Genomic DNA, 24,085 nt, shown 5'->3' with positions numbered 1-24,085 from the left:
AGGGTCTGCAAACCTCTGCCTACAGGCACCAGACGATCCCCAGAGCTCTGTCCACATGCCTCCCAAGGCTCCATCCACACCCCCACACAGAGCTCCACCACACCCCCGCTGAGCTCAGTCCACACCCCCCAGAGCTCAGTCCACACCCCCAATAACTCAATCCACATCCCCAACAGGCTCCATCCACACTCCCCAACAGGGCTCCGTCCACACCCCCACAATAACTCAATCCACACCCCAATAGGCAGTCCCACCTCCCCCACAGAGCTCAGATCCACACCCCACAAAGACCTCGATCACACTACAGGGCTGTACACTCGAAGAGTTTCCATCCATTCAAGCTTTCCATCCATATTCCATCCACCACCCCCCCACGGACTCTGTCCACCCCACCCCAATGGCTCTGTCAGCCCCCCACCAGGGCTCTGTCTACACCCCGCAAGAGCTTTGTCCACAAATCGCCCCCATCAGCTCCAGCCACACCCCATGAAGAGCTCCATCCACCCCCACGGTCCATCCACCCCACCCCAGGCTCTGTCCACACCCTCCCAGCTCACAGCACCCTTGGGGCTCCTGAGGCTCCCGCCCATCCCCCACCCACCCATCCCAGCCTATCTGCCCATCTGCCAGGAGCACCATCCTTGCAGCTGCACCTGGCCAAGCCCCCACCCCTGGGTGACGGCTGGAGCCAGCCGGCGGCTTCCCGGGCGTGGCGTTTGGTTCGGCTGGCACCGACTCCGTTCATTCATTAAAGTGTGCAGCAGGCATGCCTCTGCCACCAAGGATGACAACCTATGGCCAGCGGGGCTCGGGGGAAGCAGCAGGGGGCAGGGGCTGTTATTCTTTTTTTTTTTTTTTTTTTTTTTTTTTGAGACAGAGTCTCGCTCTGTCAGCCAGGCTGGAGTGCAGTGGCCCGGATCAAGCTCACTGCAAGCTCCGCCTCCCAGTTCACATGTTCTGCACCTCAGCCTCCCGAGTAGCTGAGCACTACAAGCGTCCACTACCTCTCGCCCAGCTGGTTTTGCCATTTTTGGCTGAGATGGGGTTCACCGTAGTGGCCAGGATGGTCTCGATCTCCTGACCTCGTGATCAGCCCGTCTCGGCCTCCCCAAGATGCTGGGATTACAGACTTGAGCCACCGCACCCGGCCAGGCTGTTGTTCTAATAAGGCCAGGCCAATGGGTCACGGTGGCTCCGCCTATGAAGAAATCCTTTAAGAGGCCGAGGCAGGCAGATCACACCTGAGGTCAGGAGTTCAGATAGTCACCAACCAAGCATAGTGAATCCCATCTGCATGCCTGCAAGGAAAAATCATGGCTCATAGTAGCAGGAGTCACTAATCCCAGCTACTCAGGGAGCTATGGGCTGGGAGCCACTTGAGCTCAGGAGGCAGAGGTTGCAGCTTGACGAATCCTGTTACTCCAGGGCAACTCCAGGTGAAACTCCGTCTCAAAAAAAAAAAAAGCCAGGCTCCCAGGCTTTGAAGGGGTGGTGTTGGGATTGAGGCTGCAGGGCATGAGGAAGTGAAGGAGCTGCATCGCAGAGCCCACAAGGAAGCCCACGGGCTGAGAACGCAGAGCCCACGGGGACAGTGGGGTCATACCATAGATCCAGACCCCAGCACGGACTTCCTTCCTGAGGCTAAGCCAAGTGGATGACTGTCGGGGGTCTGAGTGAGGACTGTCGGGGGTTTGAGTGAGGTCTGTCGGGGGTCTGAGGAATGTTGGGGGTCTGAGTGAGGTCTGTTGTTGGGGGCCTGGGTGAGGACTATTGGGGTCAAGGACTGTTGGGGTCTGAGTAGGTCTGTTTGGGGTCTGAGTAAGGACTGTCAGGGGTCTGAATGAGGTCTGTTGTTGGGGGTCTGAGTGATGACTGTTGGGGGTCTGAATGACTGTTGGATGTCTGAGTGAGGACTGTTGAGAGTCTGAGTAAGGACTGTTGTTGGGGGTCTGAGTGAGGTCTGTTGTTGGGGGTCTGAGGACTGCTGAGGGGATCTAGGTAGAGGTCTCTGTTTGTTGGGGGACCCCAAGGGACTGCTGGGGGTCTGAGTGTGAGGAGTCTGTTGTTGGGGGTCTACAAGGTGAGGAGGTCATTGTTATCTCTGAGGACTGTTGGGGGGTCTGAGTGAGGTCTGTTGTTGGGGGACTGAGGACTGCTGGGGGTCTGGAGGACTGTTGTTGGGGACGGTGAGGTCTGTTGGGGGACTGAGGACTGTTGTTGGGGGTCTGAGTGAGGACTGCTGGGGGTCTGAGGACTGTTGTTGGGGATCTGAGTGAGGTCTGTTGTTGGGGGACTGAGGACTGCTGGGGGTCTGAGTGAGGACTATTAGGGGTTTGAGTGAGGTCTGTCATTGGGGGTCTGAGTGAGGACTGTTGTTGGGAGTCTGAGTGAGGTCTGTTGGAGGTCTGAGTGGGGTCTGTTGTTGGGGGAGTCTGAGTGAGGTCTGTTGGGAGTCTGAGTGGTGTTGGGGTCAGAGTAGGACATTTGTTGGGGTCTGAGTGAGGACTGTTGGGGATCTGAGTGAGGTCTGTTGTTGGGGGTCTGAGTGAGGTCTGTTGGAGTCTGAGTGAAGTCTGTTGCTGGGGGTCTGAGTGAGGTCTGTTGTTGGGGTCTGAGTGAGGAGGACTGTTGGGGTCTAGTGAGAGGTCTGTTGGGGGTCTAGGTGAAGGGAACTGGTATTTGGGGGTCTGAGTGAGGTCTGTTGGGGGTCTGAGGACTGTTGGGGGTCTGAGTGAGGTCTGTTGGGGGTCTGAGTGAGGACTGCTGGGGGTCTGAGTGAGGTCTGTTGTTGGGGGTCTGAGTGAGGTCTATTGGGGGTCTGAGTGAGGACTGCTGGGGGTCTGAGTGAGGACTGCTGGGGGTCTGAGTGAGGTCTATTGGGGTCCGAGTGAGGACTGCTGGGGGTCTGAGTGAGGTCTATTGGGGGTCTGAGTGAGAAGAGGTCTATTGGAGTTTCAGAGTGAGGACTGCTGGGGTGGAGGTGCAGGTCTATTGGGGTCTGGTGGGACTGTTGCTGGGGTCTGAGTGAGGACTGTTGTTGGGGGTCTGAGTGAGGACTGTTGGGGGTCTGAGTGAGGTCTGTTGGGGGTCTGAGTGAGGACTGTTGTTGGGGGTCTGAGTGAGGACTGTCGGGGGTCTGAGTGAGGTCTGTCGGGGGTCTGAGTAAGGAATGTCGGGGGTCTGAGTGAGGACTGGGACCCACCAGGCTTTAACAGTCACTCTAGCCGCTGGACAGGAACCAGCAGGGCCAGGAAGCAGCAATAGTGAGGTGAGAGGATGGGGCCAGCATGGGTCTGAGAGCAGCTCTGGCCACGGGGCAGGCAGAGGAAAGCCAGGCCTCCCGGTCTCCCGGTACAGCCACATCTGAGCTTCAGGGCCAGCAGGGAGCTCCTCTCAACTCCCAAGAAACCTCATGCCAGCCACTCAGGTAAGATTACTGCCACCTTTGCCTGAGCCCAAGGCTCCAGTTACCTGCTCCCGCAGGGACGTGCGCCTGCCCGCCCGCCGAGAGGGCCTCGCCGCCCGCCAGCTGGGGTCCCTACACCTGGATGGCAGGAAGTCATCCAGAGCGAACCTGAGCCAGCTGACAGGGCGGTACCTGCCTCACCCCACCTGCCAGCCCTCCCAGCTCCTCTTCTTCCCCAGGGGCCAGCCTCCAGGACTCATTTGCCTTCTCTGTGAATAGCAACCTCTCACCCCCGTCCTTCCAGGACTCAGTTGCCTCCTCTGGGAATAGCAACCTCTCACCCCTGTCCTTCCTGCCTGGCAGGCCATGGTCTGGGACAGGGTTTTGTCAACACCAAACCCCTAGAACACAGGAGGGACAATAGGGCCTGGGTTGGGTTGGGGGTGAGGGGCATGTTGCCCTTCTAGGAATGGGGCTGGGACATGTGGGGATGTGGGCCTGGTGCTGGCAGGGGCAGTAGGGGCTGGGTGGACTGGGGATCTGGGGACAGGTCAGAGACCCATCACCTGCCCAGGTTCCCCAGCAAGCAGGGAGAGGAACCAAGGCCCTCCCTCGAGGCCAGCCTAGCGGGGCTATGACCCTGCCCAGCCTCTGGAGGCCAAGAGGGAAGGGCTTCATCCCTGCAGGCCCACCTAAGCCTCTCCCTGCAAGCCTGGCCTGACCCACCCCCACCGCACAAGCAGACCCCCAGCCCAACTTCATCTCCCGCCATCTGATTGCCTCCTCCCCAGCCCAAACCCTCAAGGCTAAGTCTAAACCCCTCCTCCTGTACCCAGGCAGGGGCAACAGCAGTGGCACAAGTCAGAGGACAGGCAGACAAGGCAATAGATGTTCCACCCCAGGCCAGGGCACCTCAAAGCCCAGAGTATCCCACAGCCCAGGGCACCGCATGGCCCAGCATACTCCAAGACCCAGGGTACTCCAGGTCCAGGGTACCCCAAGACCCAGGACACCCAGGTCCAGGGCATCCCAAAGCCCAGGGTACCCCAGAGCCCCAAAGCACTGCATGGCCCAATATACCCCAAGACCCAGAGTACCCCAGGTCCAGGGTACCCCAAAGTCCAGGGTATCCTAGGTCCAGGGCCCCCAAAGCCCAGGGTACCCCAGAGCCCAAAGCACTGCATGGCCCAGCACACCCCAAGGTCCAGGGCACCTTAAAGCCCAGGACGCCTCAGGCCCAGAGCACCCAAAGCACAGAGTACCCCACAGCCCAGGGCACCCTAGATCCAGTACACCCCACAGCCTTGTGTACCCCATGGCCCAGCGCACCCCCAGTCCAGGGCACCCCAAAACTCAGGGCACTCCAGGTCCAGGGCACCCCCAGCCCAGGGCACTGCATGGCCCAGCAGACCTCATGGCCCAGGGTACTCCAAAGCCCAGGCACCCTAAGTCCAGTGTACCCCCGCCCAGTGTACCCCCAATCTACAGCATCCCAAAACTCAGGCCACCCAGGTCTAGGGCACCCCAAAGCCCAGGGCACTCCAGGTCCAGGGCCCTGCACGGTCCGGGCCAACACAGCCTCCTAGACCTGCTCCCCCGCAACGCCCCGACTTGGTTTCTTCCCCTCGGCCTCACATCAGTCTCCCGCCCCCCACAGAGCACCAGGCTTGGTGCAGGCGCCAGGAGCTCCAAGCACAGATACATTTCCTGAAACCTGAGCTTCTGAGAGGCCCAGGCCTCTGCCACCATTGTCACCCGAGGGAGGGAAGAGGGGGTGGGGGCAAACACCATCCCCAGGGCTCTGGGCCCCAGGGCCGCAGTAGGAGGAGCAGACCAAAGCCCACCTCACGCAGGAACCCAGACGCCCATGCTCCACACCAGAGACCAACCAGGGCCTTGCCTGGGTGCACCTCCCCATCCCCAGCACACCCCCTCTAGGTCCCAGGCCCCCCACTGTGAAGACAGTGGCAGCCGGGGCCTGCTAGCACCTGCCACAAAGCGCAGGGTACAACTGATGCCAGCCACACCCCGCTCAGGCCTGGGATGTGGGGATAGGAACCCCGCTCAGGCCTGAGGTCTGGGGACAGGGACTCGGCTCAGGCCTGTGGTCTCAGGACAGTGACCCCACTCAGGCCTGGGGTCTGGGGACAGGGACCCCATTCAGTCCTGGGGCTGGGGATAGGGACCTCACTCAGGCCTCTAGCCTGAGGATAGGGACCCCACTCAGGCCTAGGGTCTAGAGACAGGGACCCTGCTCAGGCCTGGAGTGTGGGGACAGGTACCCCACTCAGGCCTGGGGTCTGGGGATAGGGACCCCGCTCAGGCCTAGGTCTGGGGACAGGGACCCTGGCTGGAGCCTGCGATTGCAGATTCTCGTCTTCCCCACCCCACCAGCAGCTCAGAGCGGAGCCAGGCTCCATAAGCCCTTCGACAGGCTAGCCCAGCCTCTCATAGACACCACCCGGGCTTAGCCCAGGAGGGCCCTGAGTACCCCAGTCCCTCCCACCCAGGCCTGCTGCCTGCTCCCCGACCCGCACCCCCCAACCCACCCCCGCCTTCCTATCATGCTGCAGCTTTGACCCTTCAGTCCACCCTCAGGGACCAGGGACAAACCCCCAGCCCACTCTCCAAACCTCCCTAGCCAAGGGCAGTCCTCCCTGGCTCCTACGGTCCCCATGTTGCCTGGGCACTGAAAGCTACCCTGCCCCACCCTTAGCTTGAACAGAACCCCAGTGTACAAGGTGGACATGCTCTGAGTTCCCCCCAGGGCTCTGGGCCCCAGGGCCATGGCAGGGGGAGCAGACTGATGCCCACCCAACACAGGAACCCAGACACCCATGGTCCACACCAGACTGGCCAGCTCTCCTGGTCCCTACTGGGAAGGTGTGGGAAGAAGGTGTCTCCGTGTGCAGACAGGATCCCCTGAAGGTGGGGTGGGGAGGCCAGGGCCCTGTCAGCCCCAGCCCCAAGCTCAGAAAAAACAGGAAGCAGCGTGGGGCTGAACCTCACGCCTGCCTCGAGCAGCTTAGGTGGCCCCAGGCACAGACCTCAGCCTGGCCCACCTTGAGCCCCAGTCGGGCTGGATACAGGGGGCAGGCTCTGTAAGAGCCTTCCTCCCTAGGGCGAAGAGAGGAGAGGAGAGGGAAGGCTGGGAAGGGGAGGTACTGGACAGTTCTGGGAGCCAGGCTGGAGGCACAAGCAGAGCCTGAGCTGGGAGCCCAGCAGCCCTATCTGACTTCATGAGACCCGCAATGAAAAAGCACCACCATACCCATTTCACAGGAGAGAAAAGCTCAGCCCCAGCACCTTCTGATGGCCCAGGACCTCAGGCCTCCTGAGCTGACAGATACAGGGTCAGCCACAGGCCCACCTCCTATATCTGCAGGGCCCTCACCCATCCCGTTCTCCTCACAAGCCCAGATCTGTCACGGGGACCACGCTCCACCCACGCCACCCCGCACAGCTGCCCTGGAGCCCAGCATGCACATGCCGAGACAGAACAGGAGAGACCCTCGCTGGCAGGCAGGCTCCTGGGCTCCTAGCTCCAGAGATGGACCAGCCAGGCAGGCACGGCTTCCAGCTGCACCTCTGAGGGCGGGGCCCTGGCTGCCCAGGTCACAGCCAACTGCCACCACCCTGCTCCTCCCTCAGCCAGCAGGTGCCCCCTGGGCCTGCCACCTACCAGGCCCCAGAGCAAAGCTCCCCGTTGCCCCCACCATGACACTACTCCTCTCCAAACCTCCATCACCACCTGCCACGCCTACAGAGCACCCGGGGTGCGTGCACACACGCAACCGGGAGAATGTGGCCTTACCCTGCCAGCTACAAGTCAGGCACCAGGACCAACCCAGGCTGATACCGGCCTCCTGGGGACGTCTAGGGGTGGAGCCAGGAGAGGAGGGGCAGCCAGGCAGCCTGCTGGCACGTGGTCCACCACCTCTCCACATCTAAGACCCCGGGCCCACCCACCAAGGGAAGCTGAGCCTGAGACCAGCACAGATTCATGAGTTGTAGACGGCACACAGACCCCGGCCAAGAAGCCAGGCCAGGGGGCAGAGGGCCATCCAGCCAGGCCTGGGTCACCAGCAGAGACCACAAGGTGGGAGAATCACTCAGGGGGTAGGGGGCAGAGGGAGTGAATGCAGAGCCCAGACTCCCCAGCTCCTCTTCCACAAGGCCCTCTCATACCCTTTACTCCACAGAGCCCAAGAGTCCTGCGGGCCTGGGCAGGATGCCACCCTAGCCTCCAGGCTGAAACCCCTCAAGTCCCAGGGAGCCTGAACTTCCTGTCACAGCCAAGTACACCTCAGATCACCGCACAGAGCAGGACCTCAGCAAGTCAGGGCAGTGTGGCCACAGGCTGCTGCCGCCCGAGTGCAAATACCAGGGTGCTGGCATCACGGCACAGCTCTCGCCTGGCAGCCAGGCCACATGGCAGGAGAACAGGGCTGCCCCCAAACATGCAGCTATGCCTCTGCCCCGGCCCCCAACCCAGAGACAGGCCGCCTGCCCCCTCCTGGGGCATTCGAGGAACCGGCTGGAAGCAAGAGGCAGGGAGGTGAGCTGGCCCCGAAACCCAGTGCCCGGACTCCAAGGAAGGCAAGGGCCTGCCCAGTCCCATCCCACACCTGACCGGCTGGCCAGCGGGGCGAAGAGCCAGGGCGGACACGCGATAGCCCGCCACATTCCTCCAAGACCTCCCTGCCCCCACACCCACTGCTGCCAACTCGAGCAGAAAACACATCCTCAGGTAGCGATGTGGGGCCACGCTGGCTCAGGCCCAGGTGCAGATGACAGGCTGCGGGCCCTGCTCAGACCTGCCTGCCGCGCTGCCGTGGGGGCGACGAGCTGGGCTTCTCACAACTGCCTGGGCCCTCCCATGCCTGCCCCTGCCTTTTCCATCAGGGGGACACTTTCCCCACTCTGAGGCCCCTCGGGTCAAGGGATACCCAGCAGGGTGCTCAGGGGTTGAGGACATGGCCAAAGGGGACTGTGGCCAGCTTCCACAGGTGGGAGCTCAGGAAGGCGTGAGGATAGGGGCAGCAGGCAAGGCCACCAGCCAGGGCTTCAAAGGTACAGCACAGGACTGGGAGCCAGACACAGCAGGCCCAACTGGCATGACCTCGGCAGGGCTTGCCCTCAACTCACAATCTCTTTGGGGCCCAGGATACCAGGTGGGCACACTCCTGTGCCTCCTGCTGGCTGGAGCCACTTCCTGGCTCCCAGATCCATCTACTCCCTGATCACAAGTCTGCATGGTTTTCTCATTCCAGCACCCACCCAGTTCCAGTTCCCCAGCAGAGTGACCAAGCAGGGAAGGACCTCTGGGCAAGAGGGCAAGGCCCTGCTCCAGGGAATGAGGTAAGGCGCCCAAGGCCTGGGCCTGCCCACCTACCACTACCCGCCCACCAGCCCACTGGGATGAGTACCTGTTTCCCAGTGACACTGGACCCCTACCACCCTTCCTCCCAGCATGCCCAGGCCAGGGCCCCTGCCTGACTGGCTACCTGCCAGGAGAGACCAGAGAGCCCCAACTCAGTTTCTGCGCCTCCAAAGAGTAACAAAACCAAAAAAATCCACAAACAGGGCAGTGCCACAGAAGATCACAGCACCAGGATCCCACTATCTCTGCTTCTGAAGGATCTTGGGCCGGCATCGGGGGCTTTCGCCGACATAGGCATTAGGCGTTAGGCTCTCCCGGGCCTAGGTCCCACGGCGCCCGCCCGTGCCCCCCAGGCATCCAGGAAACTGCAGGGCAGGCACAGGCTGGCCACGGGCCCGGGGCGGCTCCGTCAGGGCCTGCCCTAGACCAGCCCCAGCACGCGCTGCGCACATGCCTCCGCGGCCTGCCCGGGACCTGGGCGCCTCGCCTCGCCTCCCCACCCAGACAGACACGCGCAGGGCGACGCAGGCACACGCCGCAGGCCGCCGCGCACGCGGGACGCCGCCGCCCCGCCCCCGCCGCGACCCCGCTCCCGGTGGCCCCGTGGCCCCGGCGCGCCCACGTGGCCAGGCGCGGACCGAGCCCCCAGAGCACGCGCCCCCTGCCGGCCCCGCCCCGCCTCGCCTAGGCGCGCTCGGCTCGCACGCAGACCCAGCCGCAGGTGCTGGGAGGCCGCGGAGCGCGAGGGGCCGGGGCGCGGAGGGAGAGGGAAGGGCTGGAGAACCGAGGTGGAGCACACGTACCGGCCAAGCGAACTGGAAGGGGATGATGACGAGGCCCGGGTCCTGGTCGCCACCAGCCCGGGCCCGCGCCCGCGCTCGGTCCCCCGCAGCGCCCGCCGGCGGCAGGTAGAAGGAGTTGCCGCCCAGCACGGGCGTGGCGCCGTGGCCGTAGCTGCAAGGCCCCGTGGGCGTCACCTTGGCCTGGTACTCCTTAAGGCACACGCGCACGTACGTGTCGCACTCGTCGTGGCCGCAGCCCCCCGCGCGCGTTGTCCGGCCGTCGCCGTCACAGCAGGCGCCGCTCAGCAGCTCCCCGTTCACGTTCCGCAGCGCGCTCAGCTGCAGCTCGAAATAGCCCATGGGCCGCGCCGCCTAAAAATAAGGCAGCGGGAGAGCGGAGGGAGGCGCGGGCCGGGGTCGGCGGGCCGGGCGCCACGGGTGGGGGAACAGGCCCCGCCGCCCCGCCCCCACCCAGCCGCGCCCGCTCAGAGCCCCCGCCGCCGCGCCTCGGCCCTCGAAGCTTCGAACCGCGGCGGCCCCAGGCAGTGCCCGCCCGGCCCCGAGGGGTGGCCCGGTGTGCCCCGTCCGCGACCCCCGCCGCCCCGCTCACCTGCACCCAAAGAGCCAGCAGCAGCACCAGCCGCCGGGGCAGGCGCCCCCGGCCCTGCGCCCGCATTGCCACCGCGACCCGCCCGCCCGGCCCCGCCGCCGCCGCCCGCGCCCGGCTCCCAGCCGCCGCGCCGGGCGGCACGCTTATCGCGCCCGCCGCCACTCCAGGCGCCCGCAGAGCAGCAGCGGCGGCAGAGAGGCGGCAGCGCGAACGGGCGCGCAGCGCCGCGGCGCGCGGGTCTGGGCGGCGGGCGTGCAGGGGCGGCGGCAGCTCTGGCTCGCTGGCGGCCGCGCTCCGGCTGCCCGGTCCGGCTCCCACCCGGCGGCGACGGAGGCGACGGTGAAGGCAGCGGGTCCCGGCCTCGGCTCTGCGCGCCCGCGCTCCCGGCACCGCAGCCAACAAGTTCGGAACGAGACTGACAGCTCGCTCGCCCATTCGTCACCCGCGCACCTGCATGCATGAGGGGGCGGGGCCGCGCTGCGGGGTGGGGCCGGGGGGGTCCGGGGGCGCCCCAGGCTTTAAAGGCGGCGGAGGGCGTCGCCTGCCAGCGCCCCGGCCTGGCGCGCGCCTCCCAGGGCGCCCGGGCGGCGGGGGCACGGGGCCTTGGGGTCAGTGCGGGCCGCTGGGGCCCCGCTCACACCTCCGCGTGAATCAGCGAGGCGAGCGCCGGCGCCGCAAAGCGGCCTCTCTTCCTCCGCCTGGGCTCCCGCCGGGTGTCAGAAACCGGGGGTGGGGCGCCCCGAGGTTGCCGTGTGGTCCCCTCCCATCAGTGCGCCACCGCCGCGCTCCTCGCAGTCCCAGAGGAGATGCCGCCTCCTGCTGTGATCAGGGCTCGGCCCCCACGCGGGGTGGCGCGGCCCTGGGGCCAGAGCCGTGCCCAGCCCCTACTGCGCGCCCCCCACCTCCTCCAGGAATCTCCCGGGCTCCGCTCCGCTCCTGCCGCCTCCACGCCGGCTGCAGGGGGCGCTGCGCCCCTCCGACACCCCTGCCTTCCCCTCTGCGAGGCGCGCCGGTCATGCAGCCAGTCAACAAATGCTCCAGGGTGCAGACTGCTCAGCTCGGAGCTGGCTTCGGGTCGCCAGGCCATGCCCTCAGGAAGTGCTCAGGCCTCATTCCCCGTTTCCCGCCTCTCGCCCCCCAAGCTCAGCCTGAAGGCTACCCCAAGAGAGGCCTCCCCCTGCTGCCCTGGTCACCAGGCTTCTACATCCTATCCTCTGCAGTCACTTCCTTGCCCTCTCCCTGGGTGACCTCGAGGCTCCGCCACAGGGTCAATACCAAGGGCACCTTGCCTCTCCACCACTGAGCGCGGTCCTTTCCAAGGCTAGGGGTCACCTTGGTGGTTCAAGATCCCCACATGGACCAGAGGGGTCCTCAACCCATCCCCGTGATAACCGAGCTGCCTTCTCTCCCCCTAGCTCCTCTGCCAAATCTGTCCTGTGCCCAGAGCTGGGTGACAGTGTAGCCCCCCAGCCTGGAGCAAGTCACTGCCACCATGGGGCTGGGGCTGAGGGCTGAAAGAAGAGAGCTTTGGAGGCACAGGGCCTGTGAACACCCCATATGCAGGGTCTGCCTGCCTCATCCCTATTTAGCAGCCCCTCCAGGATCCAGGCCGCAGGCTCAGCTGAAGGTCCCTAAAGGGGTGGGTCAGAGCGCCTCCATGCCCGCCTCAGCTGGCTCTGCTTACTCAGAATGCCCACCCCAAACCTAGTAGCGGGTAGGCTTCGTGGGGATTAAGACACAAGCCAGGATGAGGCACAGAGACCCCCACCAAATAAGAGAATCCAAGCTGTGTTCAGAGCCTTCCAGTTGCTGCCTTCAGGTATGTGGGCAGTGATTACCGCCTACGGGGGGAGGGGCTCCCTGTGGAGATGCCACCCCTCCTGTGCTTTGGCCTGGGGGCAGGTACTCAGGTCCTTGAGAGAAGGAAACCCCAGGACAGAGGAGCCCCCTGCCCGGCTCCAGAGGCCCAGGGCTCCATCCCCACCTATGCCCACTGCCCCACTATGGTGGGGGAGGGGGTGCTGGGTGCCTCTGCTGGGCACTCGGCTGTGGTGAACAAGGGAGACTCCATCCCTGCACACCCTCAGGAGCTCCCGGCCCAGGAGCGGACAGAGGACTTAAACAAGTAATGCAGAATCTGGCATAGGGGACCGCCAGAGGGTGGACGGGCACAGGTCAGCCAGGCCAGGAGCTGAGAACAGCATGTGTCAAGGCCCTGGAGCCACAGGAGCGGTACCCTGGTAAGGGTCCTGACTACAACCCAAGGCCAGTGGTGACGTGAGAGTCCCCCCGCTAAGACCCAACAGGGGTCACCGAAGCAACTGAGCTGAGTGGGCTGCAGTGACCTACATTTTCACAAAGACCCCTGGTTGTAGGGAGGGGACAGGCACAGGGGTGAGGTCAAGGATCTGCCATGGTGCAGGTGAGGGGAGGGGATGGTGCTGGGCCGAGGTGGGGGAATTCCAGCGTAGGAGGGAACCCAGGGAACAGCCCCTCCAGGTTCCCCTCCCTGGTCCAGCTCCCAGCTTCCTGCTTTTGGCCAGCTGTGGGAGGAAAGGATTGAAGAGGCTGGCCACGCAGCGGCTAGTGGCCCTGCGGCTGAACTTTGAGGGCTTGTGTGGGGCTTATTCCCGCAGCATCTGCATGTCAGCCAAGGCGCCCCCAGCTCAGAGCTGTCTCAGCGCGGAGGCCCGAGTGAGGGATGCGCACTCATCTCAAGATTCAAGCTCAACCCGGCAGGGGCCGCAACCTGCCTGGAGCGCTGCCCACTGGCCTGCCCAGCCTCAGGGTAGACAGCCCAGCCCATCCTGCCAAGCAGGGGGATGGCGACCCCACTGCCTCCCTGCAGGTCCTTTGGAGTGAGACCTGCCTGGGTATCCGTGGCCCAGGGCAGGTGGGTGAGCATCAGGGCAGTACCAAGGGGTCAGTCCCTGCCCTCCTGCCCAGGGTGGCTCCCTCTCATTGTCTCCTTCTAGTAGCCACTACCGGAACCTCATGATGTCCACGAGAGGACCCAGGTCAGGAAGGTGGCCGCACCCGCCCTTGGGGAGGAGGGGGACATAGGAGGCATCGGAGAGGGGGTCCCTTTCCTGCAGGAATTTCTGCAGCCCTTGAGCCAAAAATGCCAGGCAGCTGGACCCTGGTTTGAGTTCCCAGAAGGCAGCAGTGGGAACTCTTGCCCCTTATACAGATTTGACAAAAAGCATTTGCTCCCTGGCGCTGCACCTTGCTGGGTGAGGGGCTGAGGCTCCAGCGGGGACCAGGGCTCCAGCCCCAACCCTCACCAGACCAAGCTCCTCAGTCTCTTCTAGAAAGGGACCTTGTCATTGTCCTGCGGCCCGCTGGACCACAGCACCCTCCAGCCTCCCAGAGCCACCCATCCCCCAGCCTGGAGGGCTCCCACTCTGAGGGGCTTGGCTGTGCTCTGAGGGGCTGGGGTGTGCTCTGAAGCGGGCAGTGCCCAGTTTGTGTGCAGAGGGCAAGGGTGCAGCCCCTCAGCCTGGCCAGGGGCTCTGGGCCCATAGGGCACTCCTGGGGACCAGGCTGGGGACAGGCTGCCAGGGGTTTGGACAGAGCCGGCGAGGTTCTGGAGTAAGCTGTGCTTCCACCGGGTCCTGCAGTGCTAAATATAGCAGACAGGGAGGGGAGTTTCCGGTTACAACCCCCTCTCCAGTGCTGGGAAATCAATGCCAGCTCCATTAGGCCCGGCAGCGCTGCCTGCTGACCCACCCCATCAGGCTGCGGAGCAGAGTGAGGGGCTGGACTGCACCCAGGTCCGGGTGCCCTGTCACCTGTCCCCTCGGTGCTTTGGGGGCCAGACCCACCTGGTGCCTGCGAGAGGTCCCTCTGAGGCAGTGGGCAGCCTCTGCCGGTCAGCCCGGAGGGCCCGCTGCACTCTCATGGGGTCACCAGGCAGGCTGCTGGTAAGGGCAGCACAGCAGGGCTGCTGTCCTGTGAACATCCTGCTGCGGCCTCATCTGGGTAGAGGGAAGCTGAGGCTGGCCAAGACCCACACACCCATACGTGACCGCCTCTCCCAGGCACACACCTCATACCAGACAGCCCCTCTGCAGCAGCCCTGTCGCTGGCCTTGCTGATGCAGACAGCCCCTCTGCGGCAGCCCTGTCACTGGCCTTGCTGATGCCCACAGGGTTCCACCTGTGCCACAGTCAGCATTTGCATACAGGTGGCACTGCTTTTGTGGGCCCCTGAGGCACAGCCTCCTCAGGACAGCCTCCAATGCCAGGCTGCCTGGCACTGTGCTGGATGACAACAGGGGGTCAGTCCCCACCTCCCCACCCAGGGTGCCCCCCTGCAGGGTACTGAGGCTCCCTTCACCTCACAGTCCCCTTCTCTACCTTCCTGGGAGCCAGAGCCTGGACCTAATGATGTCCAGGAGAGGATCCTGCCCAAGACTGATGGCCCAGCAGTGCCCTCAAATGCCCACAACCAGTGCCAACACAGCCATTTAGCTGTGGAGCCCTTCCTGTGCACCTGTGGCCCAGGAAGCAGACCAGGCCAGTGGGGTTCCTGCCCCACAAGCATTGTGGGCACCTGGGAAGCAGCTCTGAGCTGCACGCACCTCCCACAGCCCCACCCTCAGGACATGTCAAAAGGCAAGGCCAGGACATACAGGCCAGAGATGCTCAGGGGCCAGTAGAGCCTGGTGCTGGGCGGCCCAGGCTGAGGCCGTGCTCCGGGACCAGGATCAGGTTAGCACCAGGAACCTGGCCCATGTCAAGGAGAACACTGGCCCTGTGTCCCCACCCTGTGTGCCACCCCCTCCTCTGGGGGCCTGCAGACATTTCTGCATACCCCACAGGCCGAGGAAGGTCCCCTGGAAAACTTCCAAGGTCGGGGGTGCATGGACAGCTACTGGGGCCCCCGACATGGGGCAGCTTTGGCTCCAGGCTCCTGTGGAGTGGCTCTAGCCCAGCTCGTCAGGGTGGGGACCGCTCACTTGCCCCAGGAGCAGGCAGCGCACTTTCCCTGCAGTGAGCAGCCTGCAGTGCTGCCTGCCCCATCCCGACACCCGAGGACTGGCTCAGCCACCACTCCTGTGAGTACAGCTCACGCTGCAGCCCCGTGACCAGCAGGTCCACCTCCGGGCCTGCCATGCCACCCTCCATGAGTCCCAGACCCCACCCCTCCTAGTTCCAAGAGAAGGCACAGCCTGGCCCTGCCCATGGCATTCCCAGGCCTGTCCTCAGCCCCACAGCAGCCACTTGCAAGGCCTGCCACCAGTTGCTCCTGCTACAGGAGAGCTCGCCATGTCCCGAGGGCCATCTCAGGTCAGGGTCACTGCTCCCCGCCCCTTCCCCAGTCCTCTCCAAGGCCCTGGTCACAGCTCAGAACCAGCAGGCAGAGGCTGGAGCTATGTAAGCCTTTATTGGGTCTGCAGAGTGTAGGGTAAGTGGCCAAGACTGGCCTCTGTCTAGAACCCTGGATCTCACTGGAGATCCAGGTTGGGGGCCACCTGGCTGAGGAACCACGAGACACCAAAGATGACGCCGAGGGTCTTCGGGATGTCCGGGTTGTCTGCAAAGGCCTGGGCGCCTTCCAGCGGCAGGTGCACCACCTCAATGAGCTCACCTTCCTCTGCCAGGCCCCCACCTGGACCACTACGCTGGGCGTCTGTCACCTCTGTGTAGAACATGGTCTGTCTGGAGCCAGTCAGTCCCACTCCAGACCTACGGGTTGAGACAGGGTCTGCTGAGTCGCCCTGCTGGCCCCCTGGCCCTTCTACCACCCTCCGACTCACCCTCTCTACTCTGCTCCCTCCAGCCCTCCAGTAGGCAGGACTGTGGGATGCCCTCTCCCACCAGATGCCCACCTGGTGTGCACGCCTGTGGCCCCTCCACCAGCAGGGCATCCCTTCCCTGATCAGGTTGTACTCGCCAGGTGGGGAGGGTGTTGTAGATGTGATTAAGGACCCTAAGCAGTGACTTGAGCTCATCAAAAGGGAGAGCATCCTAGGCAGGCATGGCCCAATCAGGAAGCCCTCCGGAGAGTGTTTCAACGCCAGAGAGGGAGAAATTCAGACCTGTCCTGCTGGCCCTGAAGAGGAAGCAACCGCCATGCTGGGAGGGGCCAACAGCCAGCAGAGAGGTGGGACCCAGTTGCCAGCCACCAGGACGTGAATTCTGCCATAACCATGTGGGCCAAGGATACCCCATGCCCCCATGAGATTGCAGATCCGGCTGACAACCTGCCTGCCACCTGTCAAGGCTGAGCAGAAGACCCCAGCCCTGTATGCAGCTCCCAACCACAGACGCCCTGAGGCTGTTCCCGGTGTTGTCTGGAGCCCCTCAGTCTGTGGCTGGCTGCAGAGGCCCATGCCAGACCCCAGCCCATACAGGGACACAGGCTGGCTGGGAAGCAGGGACAAACCCAGCAGGCTGGGAATGGCCTTCCCACAAGGGTTCCCCACCAGGAACCCACAGGACACAAGTTTCAAACTAGGGACAGCATGCATTGACCCCCCCGCAGCATGGCAGAGTGGGGTGGGGTGGCAGCGAGGTCCCCAGGATCAGGCCCAGTGGCCCAGGCTGGGGAGGGGGTGAGACGGAGCCCCCTCCCTCAGTGGGCAGTGGCCAGAAGGGGGCTGCTGGCAGCCAGGAGGGGTCAGGCACCAAGGGAAGGTGCCTGGACTGGCGTGTGTGGAGGGAGACCACAGGCTGGGAGGACAGGATGGCAGAGGGACCAGGCTGCATTCTGGAACAGGACGGGGAAAGCGAGGTGTGGATCTGGGGAGAAACGGGACTGAGGGGCATCTGGGAAGATGACCAGGGGGTGGGGGAGCCCTGGCTCGCCCCAGGAGGGGCTGTCGGGTACCATGAACCGAGGCCAGCCGGAGGCCTGCAGGGTGGAGGCCGCTCTCTGAGATGGGCCCAACATGCATGGGCAGGGAACAGAACTGGGGGCTTCCATGCCCCACCCCCAAGGCCTCCCCATCCCAGACTGACCTTACCCAGCTGCTTCCTTGCCCTCTAGCCCCTCACCTCCCGCAGACCCCTTCCTGATGGCCCATTTCCGGTGGCGGCCACAGCTGCACCTCTGGGGGAAGTGGCGGGTCTGGGGTTTCCAGCCCCGGTTTCCGCTGGCTTGTGAAGGAGAAGGCCCGGCCCTTGGCCCGGGCTGTAGAGGAACCTACCAGCCAGGCTGGGCAATGCCTCCCCCACCCCAGGGCACGTTCCAACTTCACTCCATCACACCCCAAGCTGACTGCCTCCCCGGGCCTTGTCCTTTGCAGTGGCAGGTAAGAGGCCTGGCTCACCTCCAGAATCAGACACAGGAGCCACGGGCCCTGCCACAGGGTGGGCGAACTTTGCTGTCAGTCCAGCCCCCCATCAGGCCCTCAAAGACAGACGCCCTGACCCCTAGTTGGCCGCATCTCCAGTCCTGCGTCCCTGAAGCCACAGCCTGCTCTTCACAATGCAAGTCTAAGCAGCATGCCCACTTCCCAGAGCCCTCCTTGGCTCCCCAGCACCCTCACAATCAGGCTGTGGCCCAGAGCTTGTGCCAGTAGAACCACCGCGGCCCAGGCTGCTTGACCACTTGCCCTGAGAGCCTATGCCGTGCAGCCCCTCTGCCCGGATTCTGCCCAGGCCCACCTCCTCCAGGGGGACCAAGGGGACTCCAACCCCTCCCATGCCTCCCAGCTGTGCTCAGTACCACGGGCCAGGGAGGTGGGGGCACAGTGGGCATGGCCGGCCACGGGGTGTACACCTGCAGAAAACGAAGGCCCATCCTTCACACCCAAATCCACCCTTCGGCGTGGAAATTCTGTTTTGCTGAGACGGAGTTTCACTCTTGTTGCCCAGGCTAGGGTGCGATGGCCCAATCTCGGCTCACCGCAACCTCCGCCTCTGGGTTCAAGCGATTCTCCTGCCTCAGCCTCCTAAGTAGCTGGAATTATAGGCTCCTGCCAGCACACCTGGCTAATTTTGTATTTTTAGCAGAGACAGGGTTTCTCCATGTTGGTCAGGCTGGTCTCGAACTCCTGACCTCAGGTGATCCGCCTGCCTTGGCCTCTAAAAGTGCTGGGATTACAGGAGTGAGCCACCGTGCCTGGCCCAGCGTGGAAATGCTGCCTTTAACTTGGAGTCCACCTACCCAGGCAGGAACGCACCCAGGTGAAGTCCTTGAGGCTACTGAGGCGGGAGGGCCGCAGGTTCAACCCTGAGTGGCCCATGTGCCGGGCTGACAGGCTCAGAGACTTCTGGTGCTTCTCCCAGTGTAGTGGGCCCTAGCCTCTGGAGGAGGTTGTGGAGGCTGGTGCTCAGCTGGTGGGGCTGGGGGGACTCTGTGACACCCTCCTCCTTCCCCAAGACCTCAGCTGGAGTCAGGAGCCCATCGTAGTGTCCCTGGGGAAGTGGATGGGCTTCATCCCAACATCTTATCCTGGGAAGGCAACCCCAGCTGGCAGGCCTTATGGGGCAGGAGTTGGCGCCTCGACTTTGGTGGGGTCACGTCCCAAAGCACAGGCTCCAGGCCGTGCCTCTTCCCCAGGAGAGCTGGAGCCACCCCTTCTCCAGCCCAGGACACAGCTTCTCCCTCATTCCTGAGCCACCCTCTGAGAACAGAGCTGTGACTCACCCCCACCCCCAGCACCCGGTCTTAATCCTACAGGAAGTAGAGGCACCTGTCAGCAGCAGCTGCCACCCGGCCTGCCCCACACGGCTGGGGGCCGCAGGCTGGAGGCATGGGGCTGAGACGCTCCAGAGAGCCCCAAGAGCCCAGGTTCCGGCCTGGCTTAGGATCTAAGGCGCGCTCTGTCCAACCCTCCCCTAATCCCATGTTGAAAAACAAGGAGAAATCCATCCTGCTTGCACACTCCCAGGGACGGGGCCCTCACCCTCTCCCAGAAAGCCTCTCCCATCTCCTGAGCCACACCACAGACCTGAGGGCCTGGTCCCACTCACCAGTATGTGGCGACCCGGCGCAGATCAGACGGGGCCAAGTGGTAGCCACACTCCTCCCAAGCCTCCTTGCAAGCCACTTCCTCCAGCGAGAGCCCAGGCTGGTCCACAAGGCCGGCACACAGCTCAACTGTCACCCCCGCTGAGCCGGGCAGGGCTGGCTGCAGCTCCCGGGGCCTGTCCTGGTCTACAGCTGCTAGGGACCCTGGGAAGTGGCGCTCCACCTCGCCCGCATACACAGCTGCGTGGGAGGAAGCCAGACTATGCTCACAGCCACGTGGTGGCCACCTCCAAGTCACCCGTGCAGCCAGGCCCCCTCACAAGGCCTCAGCTTCCCCTGGAGCCCCCTCCCACATCTATATTCAGACCCTCAGGACCACAGGGACCTGAAGGTGACCCTGCAGATCCCCTTCCCACCCCAGCTGGCCTCACCTGGCCGGAACTGCTTCACCAACACCAGGCTCCTCCGAGAAGAGTTGAATAAGAGAACGGTCACGCTGTGTACGGTGGGAGGGGCTCAGCACAGAAGCACTCCACTGGCCCTGCTTGGGGCCCTGCCTCCCACCTTTCTGTTCCCAGCATGGCCATCCCACCTCCTTGCCAGCAGCCCAGGGAGGTCAGGCCCCTTGCTCAGATAGGATGGCTGAGGCCCAGGCAGGACAAGAGCTTTCCAGGGTCACAGTCCGGCCAGGACCCAGACCTGCTGTATTCCAGCTGGCAGGATGGGAGGCAGGGGGCAGGGAAGGACACACGGGCAGCTGAGTAGGTCAGGGTGCTAGCAGCTGCGGCCGGGTGACTGACAGGACGTTTGGCCCTCACTGACCAGCTGCCCACCAGCCACACTCCTCGACCCACGTCGCCATCCAGCCCAGACCCTGGATGCTAGGGGCAAAGGCTCCAGGATGACCTCTCCCTGCCCTGAGAGGACTTGCCCACCATCACGGTCCTGGTGGCCTGAGCTAAGACCTGACTCGGCCCCCAGGCCTCAGGCTGACCCCTCCGGGACAGGAAACCCAGAGGCCGGGCAGAGAGAAGGGACTTTTGGAGCCCCGCAGGGAAAAGAAACGTCAGGGAGGAGAGGCCCTTCCCCCTGGGCCCAGTGTTCCCGTGGACATCAGTCTGGGGCTTCCCCAGTGGCCGGGCTGGGCCAGGCTCTCACCTGTCATGCGTCTTCATGAAGTCCCAGGACTTCTGGGCACCGTTCTAGAAGAGGCAGATCAGCGGTTACAATGTGCCAGGATGGGCAGAGGTGCTTGGGGAACCAAGGAGGCCACAGACCCGCCGCACCCACTCCAAACCAGGGAGATCGGCTCATGGCCTGGGCCCACAGGACCCAGGAGCTGCAGCTCCCGTGGGCAGAGGAGCAAGCAGCCTGGGAGGGGCAGGGAGGTCGAGGACAGCCTAATACCCTAGGAGTGAGGCAGAAGACCAGGGCAAAAGGCAGGGAAGGTGTCCAGGCACCCCATGAAACACTGCCCAGCACAGACCGGGCACAAGGGGCTGCAGAGAGACGCACACTGTCACCAAGTATAGGAAGGCTCATGGAGGCTCAGGGAGGCTCAGGGAGGCAGGCATGACCCCCTCACAGCAGGGCAGGGAGGGCCCCACAGGCAGAGGAGAGATCAGGTTTTCCTGCTGAAGCTTCCTTGGGCCACTGAACAGGGGGAGACAGGAGGGCAGGAGGGGCCAGCACCAGGAGTGGATGGGGCAGGTTGGCGCCCCAGCCAGGTAGGAGATGGCACTGCAGGACTCTGTGACTGTTGTGATGGTGACCGGGCTGGGCCCCGCCTCCCACCCTCCCATCCTCAGTTTCTGGCCGTGGCTCTCCCACATACCCTGTGGTCCTGTTCTCCTGTGGCCACCCTCCACCTTCCCCCTCCACACGCTGGGCACGCCGCCCTGGCAGGCCCCTGCACCCTGGGTGGGCAGGTGTGTGGGCTGGGCCTGCTGGGGGAGGCTGGAACTGACGGATTCTGAGATGCACTCCCATCCTGGGGGCTGGGCCTGGGGTCCCACGGGGTCCCACGGGGTCCCATCTCCGGCAAGCTCAGCCCATCTGCCACTCCGAGGCCCAGGTGAGCTGCTCATCCCACCCTGGGGGCTCTGCCCAGGCTGTGAAATGGACAGAGCCTGAGCGGCAGAGACACAGGAAGTGCAGCCAGGACTGCAGAAGAGGGAAGAAGCCTTCCTGAGGACTTCCTGGAAGAGGTGACGGAAGTGAGGGAAGGGATTCTGGGCAGGCAGAGGCACAGAGGCCCTCTGAGCTTGGCTGGCAGGCAAAGGCGTCCTGGGAGGAGAGTGCCCATTTCCAAGGGAAGGGAGGGCCAGTGTCCCGCGCAGGTCAGGATGCCCAAGAGGCCGTGGGGTACCACTCCCGGGAGGCGAGCCCAGGCCTGCCTGACATCCAGCCACCCCAGAGCCAGCCACCCAGCCAGGGCAGGCTTCAGGGAAGCCCCCTGCCCACAGCCTGCCATGTGCCTGCTATGCCCATGCCCCCTCCCCACCACTGCTTCCCCCTGAGTAACATCACCCCATGCAGGTCTCAAGGACCCTCTCAGCTCAAGGTCAAAAGTGTGTCAGACCCTTAGATCCAGCCAGGTCAAGGTGCAGGAAGGTTCAGGGAGGCCACTGAGGCCTGGGAAAGAGGGGCAGGGCTGGGTGCAAACAAAGCCCCATCACCTCAGAGCCATGGGGGTCCCCCGCCTTTGGTCTGCCTGACATCACAGGCCTCCCCTGGCTGGATGCAGCAAAAAGCTGAGGGCTGCAGCTGTCCCTGGGTGGCGGCCAAGGTCCAACCCAATGTCCCTTGGCCCTGAGAAGACGCCGCCCGGCCTGAGCCTGCATCCGTGTCCACCACAGCCACGGCCCACACCAGCTCAGCTCTGGTTACCAGAGCCCCTCAGCAGAGCTGTGCCAGTGGGCTGCCCGCTGAGGCTGCGAGGGCTGCCCTGAGCGCTTCACAGGAAGTGAGGGAGAGAGTGCTGCCACCAGGGCCACAGAGGGCACCTGCCTGGGCTGCCCTGTACCTGCTGCCTGAGGCCCAGCCCTGTGGGGACTGTGCAGCCACAAGCAGGCATCCCATGTGGCCATCAGGGAAAAGGGCAGTGACCCCATGTCCCCACCTGCCGTACCTCGACTGATCCCAGCTGCCCCCCGCCAGCATCACCAGCTTAGCTTTGCCTTGGGGAGAGCCAACAGGACTCCCGCCACAGGGAAAGTGAGGGGCACAGGGCCTCTCTCAGGCTGGGGGCTAAGAGGGCTTCACAAGGATGGTGAGGGGCAGCATCCTGGATGTGATGGGGGGGACAGGATGCCCCCTGAGGGAGGCAGACAAGCAGAGGGGCACGGCGACCTGGACCACCTGACCTGATAAGAGAGGCTGGGGGTGCTGGACTGACTGTGGCCAGGAGGGTAGTCTTTGCCTAAATGGCATGCAGGAGCTCTGGCAGAGGGGAGATCTGCTGGGGGCCGGCGGGCATGCAAGCAAAAGGTGGGGCCCGAACCGGACAGGGCTGGGCTTAGAGGAAGACAGGCTGGGACTCAGTGATCCACTGGATGTGGGAAGAGGATGGCAGTAGCTCCTTCACCCAACACATATGCCTCATGCCTGTAATCCCCATGCTTTCAGAGGCCAAGAGTTCGAGGCCAGGAGTTCAAGACCAGCTTGGGCAGCAGTGAGACCTCATCTCTACAAAAAAATTTAAAAATCAGCCGGGTGTGGTGGTGTGCACCTGTGGTCCCAGCTACCGGGGCAGGCGCTGAGGCAGGAGGATCGCTTGAGCCCAGGAGGTTGAGGCTACAGTGAGCTGTGATCATGCCACTGCACTCCAGCCTGGGAGACAGAGCAAGACCCTGTCTCAAAAACAAAAGAAAACAAAATATTCCTTGTTAACCTACCATGTGCCTGGTGCCAAGTGAGGCAACACAGCCCCTCGTGTCGGGGCCTGGCATGGGAGAATGTGACACCCTAGGAGGTGGGGAAGGCTGAACTTAGGCAGATGGAGACTCCAAGGAGGTGCCCTCCCTGGAAAAAACCCCAAGGAGGAAGCCCACTTTGAGACTCGCTCAAATTCTCACTCAGCTCCTTCTCCACCTCCCTGCTTCCACCCTCTGCACTCCTTGCTCCTTCCTCCTCGGCCCAGCTATCTCCTCCTTCAAGTTGTAGCATGAAAGCCACCATTTCCAGGAAGCCTTCCCTGATCCCCAGGGCAACCAAGGAGTCCCACTGCCAAAAGGGTCGGATTCCGGGGACGGGAAGGATAGGGCCCAGCAATGCTTCCTTGAAAGGATGAGTGGTGTCCCCTCAGATGTCCCTCCTGCGGCCCCTCCCCGGCCTGGGGGCTCACTGGAGTCAGGGAACCCACTGTCCAGCTTGAGGCGGGAGAAGAGCCCTACGGGAGCTCGGCGGGAGTCGGGGGCGGGGCTCCGGGGCGGGGCCCGCAGCGCAGAAGGCGGTGGGCGGGACGCGGGTCGTGGGCTGGGCCGCCGGCGGGGACGCGGAGGGCGCGGGGACACGGGCTCACCTGGCGGTAATGCAGCGTGAGCGGCCGCAGGTAGGGTGAGGCGGCGCAGCGGCCCACGGACGCTCCCTCGATGCGGTCCATGGCGGCGCCAGGACAGGCGGGGGTCCCGACCGCAGTGGGGACCAACCCGGGGCAGCGCCCTGGCAGGACGGGAGCTTTCGGGCGGGCGCGTGACGGCGGCTCTGAGCATGCTCCGTGGGTGCGCGGGGCGGGGCGGGGCGGCCGAGGTGGGCGGGGCTCGCAGGTGCCACCTGTCGGGTGCTGCGCGCCTGGGGGCGCCGGTCGCCGCGGGGCCAGGGGAGCCGCGCAGGCACGTGGGCGTCGCGCAGAGGAAGGACTGGCTGGGTCGACCCCGGCCGCCGGGCGGGGCCAGCCGGACCGGGGTACAGTGCTTGGGTGGGACTCGGGACCTCTTGGCTGGGGGAGGGAGGGCCGGGAGGTGGTTGGAGCCAAGAGCCTG

The 24,085-nt window shown here is 64.1% G+C and overlaps 2 protein-coding genes across 5 annotated transcripts in view; both read right to left on the bottom strand.

Moving 5' to 3' along the window:
• JAG2 (jagged canonical Notch ligand 2) overlaps positions 1 to 10,639 on the bottom strand; it is a 28,937-nt gene extending 18,298 nt beyond the window's left edge. For 2 of the 3 annotated variants that reach the window (XR_004185374.1, XM_031669028.1), the window contains exons 1-2: positions 10,182 to 10,639; positions 9,593 to 9,943 (exon numbers count right to left, since the gene is read on the bottom strand). Coding sequence is in view for 2 of the 3 variants with exons in the window: in XM_031669028.1 (XP_031524888.1) it covers positions 9,593 to 9,943; positions 10,182 to 10,616 (786 nt within the window). In the remaining variant the exon portion in view is untranslated. The remainder of the gene's footprint in view (positions 1 to 9,592; positions 9,944 to 10,181) is intronic. The other variant, XM_031669029.1, reaches the window with a different exon arrangement.
• A 4,911-nt stretch (positions 10,640 to 15,550) lies between these two features.
• Positions 15,551 to 23,814, bottom strand: NUDT14 (nudix hydrolase 14). 2 transcript variants are annotated; one of them, XR_001905152.2, is made up of 6 exons: positions 23,626 to 23,814; positions 20,262 to 20,305; positions 19,535 to 19,599; positions 19,106 to 19,343; positions 16,015 to 16,238; positions 15,758 to 15,871 (listed from the first exon to the last, which is right to left on the bottom strand). XR_001905152.2 is itself a non-coding variant. In XM_003902344.3 (5 exons), exons 1-5 carry the CDS (start codon positions 23,704 to 23,706, stop codon positions 15,631 to 15,633), a joined length of 669 nt encoding a protein of 222 aa, XP_003902393.1. In that variant the 5' UTR covers positions 23,707 to 23,814; the 3' UTR covers positions 15,551 to 15,630. The 2 variants fall into 2 exon arrangements, 1 of the variants encoding a protein (XP_003902393.1); XM_003902344.3 differs by lacking the exon at positions 16,015 to 16,238 and having other exon boundaries at positions 15,551 to 15,871.
• Positions 23,815 to 24,085: the final 271 nt, after the last annotated feature.

Source organism: Papio anubis, chromosome 7, assembly GCF_008728515.1.
Source record: "Papio anubis isolate 15944 chromosome 7, Panubis1.0, whole genome shotgun sequence".
NCBI classification, from domain to species: domain Eukaryota; kingdom Metazoa; phylum Chordata; class Mammalia; order Primates; family Cercopithecidae; genus Papio; species Papio anubis.
Note: the sequence above shows the minus strand (reverse complement) of the source record. Positions and strands in the feature narration are given on the sequence as shown.